At 39.5% G+C, this 15,341-nt stretch overlaps 1 protein-coding gene across 1 annotated transcript in view; it reads left to right on the forward strand.

The window, feature by feature from the left end:
• The window catches only part of MYO7A (myosin VIIA), a 152,982-nt gene that overhangs the window by 80,827 nt on the left and 56,814 nt on the right, over window positions 1-15,341 (forward strand). The window contains exons 23-28 of the mRNA XM_074304138.1: window positions 3,749-3,958; window positions 6,406-6,609; window positions 8,533-8,709; window positions 9,642-9,731; window positions 11,237-11,364; window positions 13,829-13,955. Coding sequence (XP_074160239.1) covers window positions 3,749-3,958; window positions 6,406-6,609; window positions 8,533-8,709; window positions 9,642-9,731; window positions 11,237-11,364; window positions 13,829-13,955 — 936 coding nt within the window. The remainder of the gene's footprint in view (window positions 1-3,748; window positions 3,959-6,405; window positions 6,610-8,532; window positions 8,710-9,641; window positions 9,732-11,236; window positions 11,365-13,828; window positions 13,956-15,341) is intronic.

A 15,341-nucleotide genomic window follows, 5' to 3' on the forward strand; every position in this document is an offset into this window, starting at 1 on the left:
TGAATCAAGAGAGGTTTGGCTGCAAATGGCAGGGATTCAACTACAGGGGCTACATTTTCAGTCCAGGGAAAGGCTCTACATCCTGGGAGGAGTGACAAAAGCAAAAAAAAGGATCCAAAAGGAAAGGTCTCCAGTTCCTTTGGAGTTCAGAGTAGGTTACAAAGCAGGGACTTGGCAGAAGTTGAAAATAAGAATCCAGTTCTTAAAACTGGGACATAAATTAAGGGGTTGGTCATTGAGGAATGATCTTTCCCAGTGGAACTAAATACTGCCCTCTCAGAGCAAAAGCTGAATGCTAAGATTGATGGAACAAAGCCCTCATATTGAGGATGGGTTGGCAAGGAACTAGAGTAGGAAAGGGTGGGAACCTTTGGGGGATTTGGAGGCCAGAAAATTAAACTGGTCATTATAGCTCTTCCTCTGCCTCTCCAGGATAACTATACCAGCTCCAGATGTGATCTAGGTTTGTCGTAGATGATGGGGTAGAAGAGAATAGTTAGGTGATCCCAGCTAGGAAACTTGGGGGACTTTTGGGGACTGGAAGTTAGGATGGTCATTACAATTCTTCCTGTGCCTCTCCAGGGCACCTGTACTAGTTTCAGATGTGGCTTAGGGATATATTAGCATAAAATAGTAGAACATCTAGAGGTCATATGTGGAGGCCCCTGCTCCAGCCAAATAAGGATGGGCTTGAGGCAGGGGCATAGTCGAAAACTGTCAGAAGACCTAGGCTTAAGTCCCAAGATGAAGACTTTCTAGTTATGTGGTAGGTATATGACAGTGGACATATTTCACTTCTTTCTGACTTCACTTTCCTTATTTGCAAACTGGGGATAAAAATGCCTGCTGTGGGAGAGACAAGGTGTTAAGACAAAGAGTTGGCCAGAAGTTTTGGGCACCAAAGGGGTTACATACCAATTGGGTGACCCTGGGCAAGTCATTTAGTGTTCCTAAACAGCTCTCAGAGATTTGAAGTTACAGAGCAACTGCTGGTCTGAATTAGTAAAAAGAAGCTTGATAGTATCATTGCCCTAAAACTTGAAGGGATCTAAGAGGTCATCTAGTCCAACCCCCTCATTTTACAGGAGGGGAAACTGAGTGACTTATCAGGGATCCATATGTAGTTGAATTCAGGTACTCTACATTTCAGAGCTAAAGATTGGATTATTTGCTGTCTAGGGGAGGAGGGAGAAAAAAATGAAACAAGGTTTTGCAAGGTTTTGTTGAAAATTATCTTTATATGTATTTTGAAAAATAAAAAGCTATTATAAAAATAACATTTCATTTTCCCTCCAATTAATATTCATGGGTTTTTTTTTGAAGTTTTGACTTCTGTCCCTCCCTCGGTATCATCTCTTCTCCCTGAGATAGTAAGCAATATCATATAGGTTATATACATGTACAACCATGTAAAACATTTCCACATTAGTAATTTTGTGCAAGAAGAAACAAAAAGAAGGAAGGAAGGAAAGAAAGAAGGAAGGAAGGAAAGAAAGAATAAAGGAAGGAAGAAAGGAAGGAAAAATGTATAATTCAATCTTATGTTCAGACAACATTAGTTTTTTTTCTAGAGATGGATAGCATTGTTTATCATGAGTCCATAAGGTTTATCTTGGATCATTATGTTTGCTGAAAACAACTAAGTCATTCATGGCTCTTCATTATACAATCTTACTGTTATTGTGTACAATGATCTCCTGGTTCTGCTCACTTCACTTTGTATCAATTCATGTAAAATTTTCCAGATTTTACTGAAACCATCCTGCTCATCATTTCTTATAGCCCAATGATATTCCATTACTATCATATACAATAGCTTATTCAGTCATTCCCCAATTGATGGACATCCTCATAGTTTATAATTCGTAGTCATCACTAAAAAAGCTGCGATAAATATTTTTGTGCAAATAGAACTGTGGGGTTTCAATTTGATAAAATCTATATTATTGGGATAAAAACCTTTCCAAAGTGGGGAGGGAGGAGAAATCTTCTACAAGGACCTTATACCTAGTAAATAACTTTGTGTGTTTCTGGGAACTTACTCAAACTGACCAGTACATTTTGTGGAGTCCCTATTGGGTTGAAAGCCATAACAAGAATATGTAACCAGGCACAAGCTATAGCAAATTGTAACAAGGACACAGAACTGGAACATAATCTCCACCATGTCCACATAATAACCTTAGGCACTCGGCCAAGCTACTGGCATGACACCCGAGACCTGTGACCCAGGCCCAAATTAGAACTGCATGCTAAGCAAAACCCAAATCTACCATGACATATATAATGATACTTTGCAATACCTCCTCCTTTTGTTGGATTTCTGTAATTACCATGGGGCTTTCTGGGGGGTTTTGTGGCTATCCACTGAATAGTCTGGCTGCCACCCCAGATTGTATGGCAGGGATCTGATATCCAATGAATTGTCTGGAAGCTGCCCCCAGATAGTCTCTGTGTAAATAATCCATTGTGATAATTAAACCACTGATATAATCATAATGGAACTCCTTGCCTCTTTCTTTGGTATAATTAGCTTGCCCCTTGGTTGGAGGTGGGGAGGAGAAGAGGCTCATAGTTCCTTTGATTCGAGAGTTTCAGACCCTATAAGAACCTTTTCCTTTTATTTCTTCATCTTCCCCTATATTATTGACCACAGTATCATGTGAGCTTAACATCTAATAATAACGATGAAAATAATAGGAAAGGAAAGGGGAAAAGCCTTTATTAAGTCCCTACTCTGCATAGCCAGCCACTGTGCTAAACACTTTACATATATTATCTCATTTAATAGCTCACATTTCTGCACCACTAGATTACAACATCTCTCTGAGGCACAGAGCGAAAGATATTCTCCTTTATCAAATGAGGAAATAGAATGGGACACATTTAAATGACTTGTTGAGGATCACCGAGCTAGTCAGAACCATGACTTGAACATAAAATGTTCTGAATACCCACGGGGAATGGAATTTTCTGGCATTCAAAACTTGAGTACTTAACAAAAATCACACCTAAGAAGCTTCCTGTATCTCAAAGCAGCTGCCTCTTTTGCTTGACCCTTCAGTTAAATTCAGTAAATATTTATTAGGCTCTGCCACATGAGGGTACTATGTTGGGTGCTTGGGAAGATACAGATCTTAGACAAATCAGCAAGCTTTTATTAAACTCCCACTGGAGGGAGGTGCTAAATAATTTGTTGATCAGTTGATTGATTGTGACTCTTGTCCTCTGGATCTGCTCCAGTTTCTCATTAGTCCTTCTTAAATGTGGCACCCAGATGAGAGAATATTGTATGTGAGATGGGATCTGGCCAGGGCAGTTGGGGCTAGATATGGTAGTCCTGGCTTTGCCCTCTGATCTTTGCATGACTTGTGATTGGAGTGGACTGACTTTGTCCCATGCCTGGAATGTTCTCTCTCATGTCCACCGTCCAGCTTCCCTGGATTTTTTCAAGTCTCTGATCAAACCCCACCTTCTGCTGGAGACCCTTCTGGGACACTCTGCTTTTCCTCCATCATCTAGTCAATGGCGGCCTCTCCTTGAGTTTGCCTCCCATTTACATTATAGATACATTTTATCTCTTATTAGAATGTGAGCTCCTTGAAGGCAGGGCCTGTTGTATGTCTACCTTTCTTTGTATCTCTTGAGCCTGGCACTGAGTAAACACTTAATACATGCTGGTGGGCAGAGTTAACTAGCCATGATGACTACATAACTACAGAGAATGATGTCTCCCTTCTGCCCGTAGGTGCGCCTGGCACAGCTGGCCCGGGAAGATGCTGAGAGGGAAGTAAAGGAGAAAGAAGAGGCCCGGAGGAAAAAGGAACTTCTGGATAAGATGGAGAGAGCCCGCAATGAGCCTGTCAACGATTCTGATATGGTGGACAAAATGTTTGGCTTCCTGGGGACGACATCATCACTGCCAGGCCAGGAGGGTCAGGCACCCACTGGTTTTGAGGTACCTCCTTGGGGAAGGGGACAGCCCTAGAGGGATCCCCAGATATCTCTTTGGTCTTTCTGTCTCAGGGATAATATTGGGCTGGGGAGCAACAAACTAACCAAGCTCCAGATATTCAAGTGATTAGGGCCAGAGAGCATTAGCAGCAAGAGGAGCAGAAAAAACTTTGAATTTGGAGTAAGGGAACCTGAGTTCAGATTCTTTCTTGGCTCTCTTCTAGCTAGGTAACTTTGGGCAAGTCACTTCCCCTTTCTGGAAATCTCTTTCCTAATTGGCTTGATGGGATTAGAAAAGATGATTACTGAGACCTTTCCTTTCACTTCCAATATTCCCTGCCTTTCTGGCCTTAACATTCTGTTTTTAGGTGCTTCCAGCTTCAACAGTCTGTGTTCTAAAGTCCCTCCTAGTTCTGACATTCTATGTTGTTGTGTTCTAATATTTTATATTCTAAGGTCCCTTCTAGCTCCTACATTTTAAGACCTCGTATATAACTCTGACATTCTGTATTCTGAGGTCCCTTACAGGTCTGAACATTGTGTTCTAAGACCTCTTCCAAACTCTGACTATTTTCTTGTGTTCTAGTGTTTTATATTCTAAGGTCTCTTCCAGCTCCTACATTTTTTCCTATTTAATAGTATTTTATTTTTCCCAATTACATGAAAAGGTAGTTTTTAATATTGGCAGTTTTTTATTTCCAATTTTCCATCCGTCCCCCAAATAGCAAGAAATTTGATATACATTATATATGTACAATCATATTAAACATGTTTTCACATTAGTCATATGAAAGAAGAATCAGAACAAAAGGGAAAACCATGAGAAAGAAAAAAATAAAAACAATATGCTTTGGTTATCATTCAGTTTCCATAGTTCTTTCTCTGGATGTGGAGAATTTTTTTTCATCATGAGTCTTTTGAAATTGTCTCAAGTCACCACATCACTGAGAAGAGCCAAGTCCATCAAAGTTGATCTTCACAAAGTGATTCTGTAACTTGGTACAATGTTCTCCTGGTTCTGCTCATTTCACTCAGCATCACTTCATTTAAATGAAAAAGAAAATTAATGAAGCAATCAATAAGCAGCTAATATATACTTTTAGATCATAATGAATCAGAAGTAATGAATCAATTAATCATAACAATTTTAAGAAATATTTTCATTAAAATGCATAATATAAATAAAACAGTAGTTTTCATCTTAAAAAGTTAAATGAAAAAGAAAAGGATTTGCAAACTTTTTTTAGTAATATGCCCAAAGAGCTATAAATATGTACATACATTTTGATCTAGCAGTATCATTATTGGGTTTGTGTCCCAGAGATCATAAAAGAGGAAAAATAATCCATATGCACAACGATGCTCATAACAGTTCTTTGTAATGTCAAGGAATTAAAACTTGCTGGTTCCTACATTTTAAGGCCTCTTATAACTCTGACATTCTGTGTTTTGAGGTCTCTTATAGATCCCAACATTCTGTGTTCTAAAATCCCTTCCAACTCTGACATACTATGTTCTTGTGTTCTAATATTTTATATTCTAATGTCTCTACCAGATCTTGCATCTTAAAACCCCTTCTAGCTCTGACATTCTATGTTCTTGTTTTCTATATTCTAAGGACCTTTCTATCTCTTACATTCTATGTATGTAGTTTTAACATTCTGTGTTCTAAGGCCCCTTCTAGTTCCAACATTCTATGTTCTTATATTCCAATATTCTATATTCTAAGGTCTCTTCCAGCTCCTACATTTTAAAACTTTTTATAACTCTGACATTCTGTATTCTGAGGTTCCTTACAGGACTGTCTGGACATTCTGTGTTCTAAGATCCCTTCCAACTCTGACATATTATTTTCTTGAGTTCTTATGTTTTATATTCTAAGGTCCCTTCCAGCTCCTATATTTTAAGGCCTCATAACTGACGTTCTATGTTCTTGTTTTCTAATATTCTATATTCTAAGGACCTTTCTGTCTCCTACATTCTATGTATATAGTTTTAACATTCTGTGTTCTAAGACCCCTTCTAGTTCTGACATTTTATGTTCTTGTGTTTCAATATTAAATATTCTAAGGTCCTTTCCAGCTCTGACATTCTATATTCTAACAATCTGTATTCTATGGCCCCTTCTGGTTCTGAAATTCTATGTTCTTGGGTTCTAACATTCTATATTCTACAGTCCAACTCCTACATGCTATATATGTAGTTCTGATATTCTGGGTTCTAAGATGTTTTCCAGACCTGACATTCTATGTTCTAACATTCCTTGTTCTAAAACCCCTTCCATCTCTGATATTTCATATGCTAAATTTCACCCCAGTCCCATTTATGATTCAAACTTGATTTCTCAATGAGTCCCAGGCTTGGAGGTTCTTGGATCCCCTAGCCTCTATCACTTTCCCAACCCAACTAAACTTACAGCCTCTGAAAACCAACACACCATTCCTTCCCTAGGACCTAGAACGATCCAAGAAGTTGATGGTGGAAGATGATCTGGATTCAGCCCTGCCCCTCCCTGATGAGGAAGAGGAGGACCTCTCGGAGTACAAGTTTGCCAAATTTGCAGCTACCTACTTTCAGGGCACAACCACCCATACCTACACCCGAAGGCCCCTCAAGCAGCCTTTGCTCTATCATGATGATGAAGGAGACCAGCTGGTGAGGCCGCCAGGGAAGTCAGAGGGATCTAGAGCCAAGGATGAGGGGAAGAAATAATTATTTAAATACAGATAAAGCTAGTAGGATAATGCAATAAGTGTAGAGTCAAAAACCTAACCTTGAATTTTAGCTCTGCTAGATACATGCTAGGGGACAATTGACTGACTTCAATTCCCTTTTTCCTAGAATAAGGAGGTTGGACCCAATGGTCTCTCAAGTCCCTTTCATTTCTGATTGATTAGGCATGTAACTACTGGCGTTTCTATTTTCCTTAAGCTAGGCCAGTTACATTTAATAGCTCTGAGGCCCATCTTGTGCCCATACTTGTAGACAAACAGCTGCCTGAAGATCCAGGTAAACTCCCTAGATCCCCTAGTAGGCATCTTATAGCAAATTTATGGGAATGTAGATGCAGAGGTCAAAGAAACTAATGTCAATCAATCAAAAAGTACATAAAGTGCTTACTATGTACCCAGCACTGTATAACAAAGGACAAAGGACAACAGAAAAACAAAACCCCAAACCCAGGGTCTGCCCTCAAAAACTTACATTCTAAAAGAGGAGAGAACATATAAATGTCTTAGTACATTTAGGATGCAAATAGAATATATGAAGGTCATAAGAGAAGGGGAAATAGGAGCAAATGGAGGGAGAGGGAAAGGCCATCTACAGGAGAGGAAATTTGAGTCAAGTTTAGAAGGAAGCCAGGGAAAGAAGCTAAGAGAAAAGAGTGAGCATTGCAGGCACCTATGAGGAATATGAAGTGGGTGGTATATGTAAAATATTTTGAAAATCTTAAAGCACAAATAAGGGTGATTTAATTGGTATAAAGAGCTTGGCAAAGTGAAGGGCCTGTCCACTTGCACCTGTATGTATCATTATTGGCACATGAACTCAAGGCTTCTCAGATCTGAAGACAGTCTTTCATCAGTTGTACCATACCATATTTAGTAATAAGAGTTGTTAGCAGCAGAAGCATCAACAATAGTAGTAGCAATAGTAATGGTAGCAAGAGAAGCAGCAGGAGCAGTAACAATAATAGTAGTAGCAGTTGTAGTTGTAGTAGTAATAGCAGTAGGAGGAAGAGCAGCAGCAGTAATAGCAATAGTAGCATCAACAGTAGCAGTAGTAATAGTAACAGTTATAGCAGCAGCCCCAACAGTAATAGTAGCAATAGTAATGGTGGCAAGAAGAGCAGCAGGAACAGGAACAATAGTAGTAGCAACGGCAGCAATAATAGTAACTGTAGCAGCAATAATAGTAGAGATAACAGTAGAAGCATAGTAGGAAGAGCAGCAGTAGCAGCAGCAACAGTAATAGTAGCAGCAGTAGTATCAGTAGCAGTAGTTATAGTAGCAGCAGGAATAGTAGGAAGAGCAGTAGTAGCAGTAGCAATAGTAATAATTATAGCAACAGCAGCAGTAGTAATAATAGTTATAGCAGCAGCAATAGTAGCAGCAGTAGGAGGAGAAGGAGCAGCAGCAGCAGCAATATTCTCTGTATGATGTTGCTAAAATCATATATTCATATGCAGCCTCAATAGCCCCGTCCTTGAAGATAGGAATACTAATCATTCACTTACTAGCTGTTTGACCCTGGGAAGAACCCTGTGTGCAGGTTTGCATTCTGCAAAAATGAGATGGAGAATGGCAAGCCACTCCTATATCTCTGCCAAGGAAACCCCAAATGGGGTCACAGAAAGTCAGACACTACTAAAAACCAACTAACCAGCATAGGTAGTAAGTGAAGTAGGATTTGAACACAAGTCTCCCTGTCTCTAAGTCTAGCACCCTGTCCATTAGGCCATGTTGCTGCCATCCTCCCATTAAGAACAAGTTGTAAATAGAAAGCATCACACAAATCTGAGGTTAACTCATTGTTTTAAAGGAGTTGCCTTAATGTCTGGTTCACTTGCCTAAACAGGCAGCACTGGCAGTGTGGATCACCATCCTTCGGTTTATGGGCGACCTCCCTGAGCCCAAGTACCATACTGCAATGAGTGACGGCAGTGAGAAGATCCCCGTGATGACCAAGATCTATGAGACCCTTGGGAAGAAGACTTACAAGAGGGAGCTGCAGGCCCTTCAAGGCGAGGGCGAGGTGAGGTGGGCACTATCTGCCCACACAGTGCATGGAGCAGCCTATACTATTGCCTATTCAACAAAGCATGTCCTTTCCGCTACTGATCAATTGCCTCATCTATAAAATGGCATTAATTATTGTACTTGTTGTGAGTTCCCAATGAGATTTTTAAGAAAGGTTTTTTTGGTTGTAAATTGCTATGCAAACAAATATGACCTATTCTTTATATTATTCAACACTTCAGTGATTCCTAATTTGTACATTTGTAGCAAAGGCCTATGTATAATAGGGTATATAGATTAATATGAAGATCCCCAACTAAAGAGCCTGGATTTCTACTTTTGTTGGGAGGAGGAGAAGGCCAGATATAGTGTGGAATTCACTTCCTTGCTTTCCTGTCTTCTTGAGGGATCTTGGATTAGAATTATTTTACTTTTACAAATTAGAAATTTAAAGTAGGGGTGTGGTTCTTTTGGGGTTCAGGATAAAATCCACTTTCTCTTGTTACTCTAAATTGTTTTCCATCTTTTCCACTTCTGCCAGTCTGGGTATGGTAGGATAGCATACAGGATGGGAGAAATAGGTTTATTCTATCCCAGGAAGGTAACTTTTAAACACTAACTCTCCATGAGGAACATCAGCTAGGCCAATTTTGGCTAAAACAGAAAATATACAAGAGTCACAAGCAGGAACCTCTAGAGTCAGATTGTTCAAAGCTTTAAGTGCCAAGCTGAGCAATTTCTATTTTCTTTTAGGGACAATAGGGAACCTCTGAAATTTCTTGAGCAATGACTTGACCAAGGTCCACAATGAGTCAGTGACAGAGCCAGGCCCTTCAGTGCTCCAGCTTCTCCTTCCCAAGCCATGACTGTCTCCTTTTCATGTCTACCTTATGCCAATAGCTTGTTTCAGGCCAATCCTTTGCACTAAATCTTTCTTCCCTCTTTTAGGGCGGACATTCAGATGGCCTCAAGAAGAGCAGTGTGAGACATAAATTGGTCCATCTGACACTGAAGAAAAAATCAAAGTTGACTGAAGAGGTAAGGGCAGCTTATGTTTTATTCAGATAAAAATGAGCATAGTATCAGGTAGAATAGGGACAGATCCAGGGAGAAAACTCAAGTGAAGAACGCCAGGAAATTTTAAAGATGGGAACAAGTATTTATTAAGCACCTACTTTGTACCAAGCATTGTGCTAAATGCTTTACAAATTTCATCGTACTTAAGCTTTGTAACAATCCTAGGAGGTAGGTACTATTGACATTTTATAGTTCGAGAAACTGAGACAGATTTTCCCAGGGTCACTCAACTATCTGACACCAAATTTGAATTCAAGTCTTCCTGGCTTCAGACTCAGCTATTTATCTACTACACCACGTGGCTGCTTCTAGGCAGGGAAGATTACTATCTTTGTAGTTATTCTACTGTATTCTACACTGATCACAGTGATGTGATTAGGAAATTATTATATTTTATACATATGTCCCTCTCTTCCTCCATTGATCTGATTCAACAAGTATATATTAATTGCTAACTACATATAAAGTAAGAGGTAGTTATTATCATTTTTGCAAGATAATTGGAGTTAAGTGACTTGCCCAGAGTCACACAGCTAGTAAATGAACTACTATCTGAGTCTGAGAGACCCAGGATCAGGTTCTTCTGACTGTAAAACTCTGCATAAGTCACTTACTTAACCCATCCTGCTCTAGGTCAGCAGGGTCAAACTCATATAAATATAAGAGGCCATTAACTATATACAAGGATCCCTGCAGACTGTATATTGACTTAGAAAACTATATATGATCATTATTTATGTCCTGTTGTACTTTATTTTGTTAAATATTTCCTGATTACATTTTAACCTAGTTTCTGTACTTGAGAGGTTTGACACCTCTAAATTTATAAGTTGCAGAGAAGAGACACATTTGTATAGGCAGAGAGATTTTCTCCTTTGGGAACTTCCATACTATAGTTTATCTTTTTTTTGTTTTAAATTGCACAAAGCCCTGTGCTAGCCATGGGAGATACAGACAAGTCAGAAAATGGCCCTTATCTCTAGGAAACTACTGAAAGATGGCAAGAAATAATGGTTATAGGCAGGAAAAATCAGGACTTCAAGGAGGAAGAGAGACAAATCAGGAAAGGCAGAAGAGAGACAAATCAGGAAAGGCTTCCCTAAAAGGGCTATAAAGAAGCTTAGTCTTCAATGAAGTTAATGAATGCTAAGAAGCATAGATCACAGTATATACATATATAGTAGAGAGCCACTGAAAATTCTTGAACAGGGAAGTGATGTGATACTTTAGGAAAATTATTATCACATTTATGTGGAGGGGACATTGGAGGGGAAAAATGTTTAATTCGTGCTTTAAACAACATCAATAGCATTTTTTCAAACCTGTTTCACCTCAGTGATCTGACTCAGTTCTACCAATTAAATTTGGAAGAAATAGGGAGACTCATGGTCAAAGATAAAGTTGCCAGTTCATTTATTGCTTCTGGGTTCTTCCCCCCACCCCCGTTTTGTCTTCTAACCCTTTAGGTGACCAAGAGACTGCATGATGGGGAGTCCACAGTCCAGGGCAACAGTATGCTGGAGGACCGGCCCACCTCTAACTTGGAGAAGCTTCACTTCATCATTGGAAATGGCATCCTACGGCCTGCCCTGAGGTATTCAGGAACAGGAGGCAGTATGGAGGAGAGAAGAATGAAGGGAGGGCTAGGAACCTTCAAACTTCAGAAGGGCTGGTCTAGAGAAAAAGTGAGAGCACTTGTTCAACTCAGCCCTAGAGGACAGAATTAGGACTGATGGGTGGGTATTGTAGTAATACCATCTTCAAAGCTCAATCTAAGTAATTAGAGCTTCTCTCAAAAGTGAGGTGGGCAGCCTTGTGATGTAGAAAGCTCCATATTTCTGAAGGTATTCAAAGAGGATCCCTGCCAGAGATGTCATATTATTTCCTTCTGACTAAATACTCCTTCTGAGAGCTTAAGATTCTGTGAATCAAAAATTCTGTCTTTCCTAATTCTAAGTTACTAATGTTTTTAGTGCAGTTGTAACCACTCTGGGCCCTCCTGCCTGAAGAGCAGATGCTATATTTCCTTTCTTTCCATAGAGTTCTCCAGAATCCTTATGGGGATTGAGGGTGTCTAGTATCTGATAATGACTGAAGTTCCCAGCAATTGTGTTCCTGCAATATTAGCAGTCTAATCAGATTAGCCTTTATAGAGGAATATTTACTTGTATTAAAAGAGCAAACATACAAATGTTCTCTCCACATGGACAGGGAGTGGGCAGGAGGATACAATTTCCCCATATACTATCTCAGCCTTTGGGAAGGAAAGGAAGATTAGGTTCACAGCTTAATTCAGTTTCTATATAGCATTAGTCCCACTGTGTTCCAAGCCTAAGCCTAGCACTTTGGTTTCTCAGAATTCTCTTCTGGGTAAGTAACAACAATTAACCTGGAATTTTGGCTCCAAGGTCACTATGGCTCAAGCTCCAAGACCTTGGGATTCTACCACCCAAATCTACAAATGAAAAGGATGAATGAAACAAACTAAAATCTCAACCTCAATTCTTGTAGCCCTGTGGGCATTGTGGGCACAGGACAAGGTATCCATTCCCCCTCCCCTAGCCTAGGGCAGATGCTCATGGTTCTGAAGGAACAGAACCTTCCTCCTTGAAGAACAGAGTGAGACTGTCCCAGTCTGATGGTGATAACACTCAAACATTTCTAGCTGTGCCCAGGATTATTCAGCTGATAAGTTAGCAGGTCTTCCTAGTACTCTGCAATATGCTACCTATCTACCTGGCATGGAGTCCAGCCTCAAATTTGGGTCCCTTTTCTCTTTATTATTTAAGCCAATGATACCTCATGTCCCAAGGGAATGTAATTTGATTTGCTGAAGTCATATCCATATATATTTCCAGAACAGGCTCATTGGGTAGATAGCTAGGTAGCATAGTGATTAAAGCCAGGGCTTGGAGCGAGGAAGACCTGAGTTAAAATTCCACCTTAGATGCTTACATATTGTGTGACCCTGGACAAGTCATTTATCTCCCTTAGGCTAGTCTTCTCAACTGTAACAATGAGTATAAAAATAATAAACCTTACTTCCCGGAATTGTAAAGATAGAAAACAGGCTCACAACCTAAGTAGGAGTCATTCTGAATTCCTCACTATTTCTTATCTCCCATATCTCTTGCCAAAGCCTGTCAATTTTATATCTGGAATTTCTCTTGAATAAGCCTCCTTCTCTCCTCTGACATTAACACTATCCTGGTGCAGGCCCTCATCACCTGGATTATTGCAATAGTTTGTTGGTAGGTCAGCCTGCCTCAAGCCTTCTTCCACTCTAATCAGTCTTCTATTTAGCCACCAAAGTGATTTTCCTAAAATGTAGGTCCAATCAGAATATCATGATCTCCAACTCAATATAACTCAGTGGTTTCCTATTGTTTCCGGGATTAAATACAAAGTGCTCTGTTTGCCCTTAAAAGCCTACCCCTCCCATCTCTTCAGTCTTCTCAACTGATACTCCCAACAAGTACTCTTTGATCTAATGACATTGACCTCCAGCTATTCCATGAACAAAACACTCCATCTCTTGACTTTGGGCATTTTCACTGTTTCCTGTGTCTGGAACACTCTTCCTCCTCTGCTCTGACTAATGACCTTTCTGGTTTCCTTTAAGCCTCAACTAAATTCCCACCTTCTACAGAAAGCCTCTCAGTCCTTCATTTCAGTGCCTTTCCTCTGATAATCATTTGCTATTTATCTTGAATATACTTTGTACATAATCATTTGCACATGGTATCCCCCCATAAGATCCTTGGGGGCAGGGATTGGCTTTTGCCCCTTCTTTGTGTCTCTAGCATTTAGCATTGTGATAGGCACTGAATAAATGTTTGTTGATTGATTATTAACTTAGGCAAAAAGCATTTGTAAACCTTAAGTACAATATAAATACTAGCTATTACTATTATTGTAATGATGATGATGATATTGATGTCACATACTCTTTAGGGAATCTATGGCTTATTGCACATTTTAATCTCAGCCTCCTCAATCCTTCATCCATATTATGTTCTCTATTCACTAAGTAACCCTGCAAACCTTGCACTTTCTAGAGATGAAATATACTGTCAGATCTGCAAGCAGCTCACCCATAATCCTTCCAAGAGCAGCTATGCCCGGGGCTGGATCCTGGTATCCCTGTGTGTGGGGTGTTTCGCACCTTCTGCAAAGTTTGTTAAGGTAATGTAGGGCGAAAAGGGCATTCTTCTTTCTCAGGTGTTATAAGTGGAGAGAGAGCACCTCAGCATTTCTCTCTTAGAGAAGAAATAACAAGGTCGAGATAAAGTTTCATTAGTAATTGATTAGTAATGATTGACTGAGCTTGGCTTTCCTGGTCCTTTCCTTCCATTATTTGTTGACTCACAGACCCATGAGTCTCCCTCTAAAGGGAATTCATTTTCCTAGGAACACACAGATGGAACTTCCATCTAGATTTAAATGGGTAGATTCCGAAAGAGATATACATGTTCACAGAGCGGGGCAGAGGAAAGTGATTTTGTAACACTGTGAACAAGGGATCTCTGGGTTTCAAAATCCAATTCTGATGGGCAGCAGAATTTATATTTGATTCAGTATTAACTGGCCTTGATGAAGCAGGATCAAGCAGACAAGACAGATCACCAGTGTCAAGGATGTGAATTGCCTCAAATTATCACATATTAGTGTAACAGCTCACATTGATTTCCTTCTTTGGGGTTTACAAAATAATCTTAGATAGGGTAGAGATTGCTTTCTCGGGGCAGCTAAGTGGCACAGTGGATAGAGCACCAGCCCTGAATTCAGGAAGACCCGAGTTCAAATCTGGTCTCAGACACTTAACACTTCCTGGCTGTGTGACCCTGGGCAAGTCACTTAACCCCAGCCTCAGAAAAAAAAGAGATTGCTTTCTCTATTTTACAAAAAAGACTGAGATCTAGAGAAGAAGTTAGAAACATTAATTGTCTACTATGTGGTAGGTACCATACTAAACATTGGGATACAAAGAAAAGCATTCTGTTCATGAATATTTGCTAAGTACTTAATAATTATTATTATAATGATAGTTAAGTTTATATATATATATATATATAATACAGTAATTACTATATATAACAATAATTATATATTACATGTATATATATATATATATATATATACATATATATGTATATATATAATGATATGTGTGTGTATATATGTATACACATACATGTGTAAGATGCAGTGGATGATCTTGGTGTCTTTGATGTCCAACCAAGCTCTAAGTGCTCCCCAGCAGCTGTTTCACTTTCCTGCGTGACCATTGGAACAAATTTTTTTCATCTCCCATTCCATCAGGGAAGTCACCCCTCTAACCCACTGTAGGGTTTGAGACTCATCTGGGTCAGAATATTCACAAACATCAAACCAGACTGGTTGATGAAAATGATGGGGAAGTTCAGAAGCCACTAAATCGATAGGATGTTCTCTAAGAAGGTAGCATTCAATTGCATTAAAAATAAAGTACAATTGAAACTTAGAGAAATGCAGGATTCTTGGCTCACTAAAAAGGAAGAAATTCAGTTTTATGCTCATAATTATAATCCA

The sequence above is a fragment of the Sminthopsis crassicaudata genome, chromosome 3 (genome assembly GCF_048593235.1).
Source record: "Sminthopsis crassicaudata isolate SCR6 chromosome 3, ASM4859323v1, whole genome shotgun sequence".
In the NCBI taxonomy this organism is placed as follows: domain Eukaryota; kingdom Metazoa; phylum Chordata; class Mammalia; order Dasyuromorphia; family Dasyuridae; genus Sminthopsis; species Sminthopsis crassicaudata.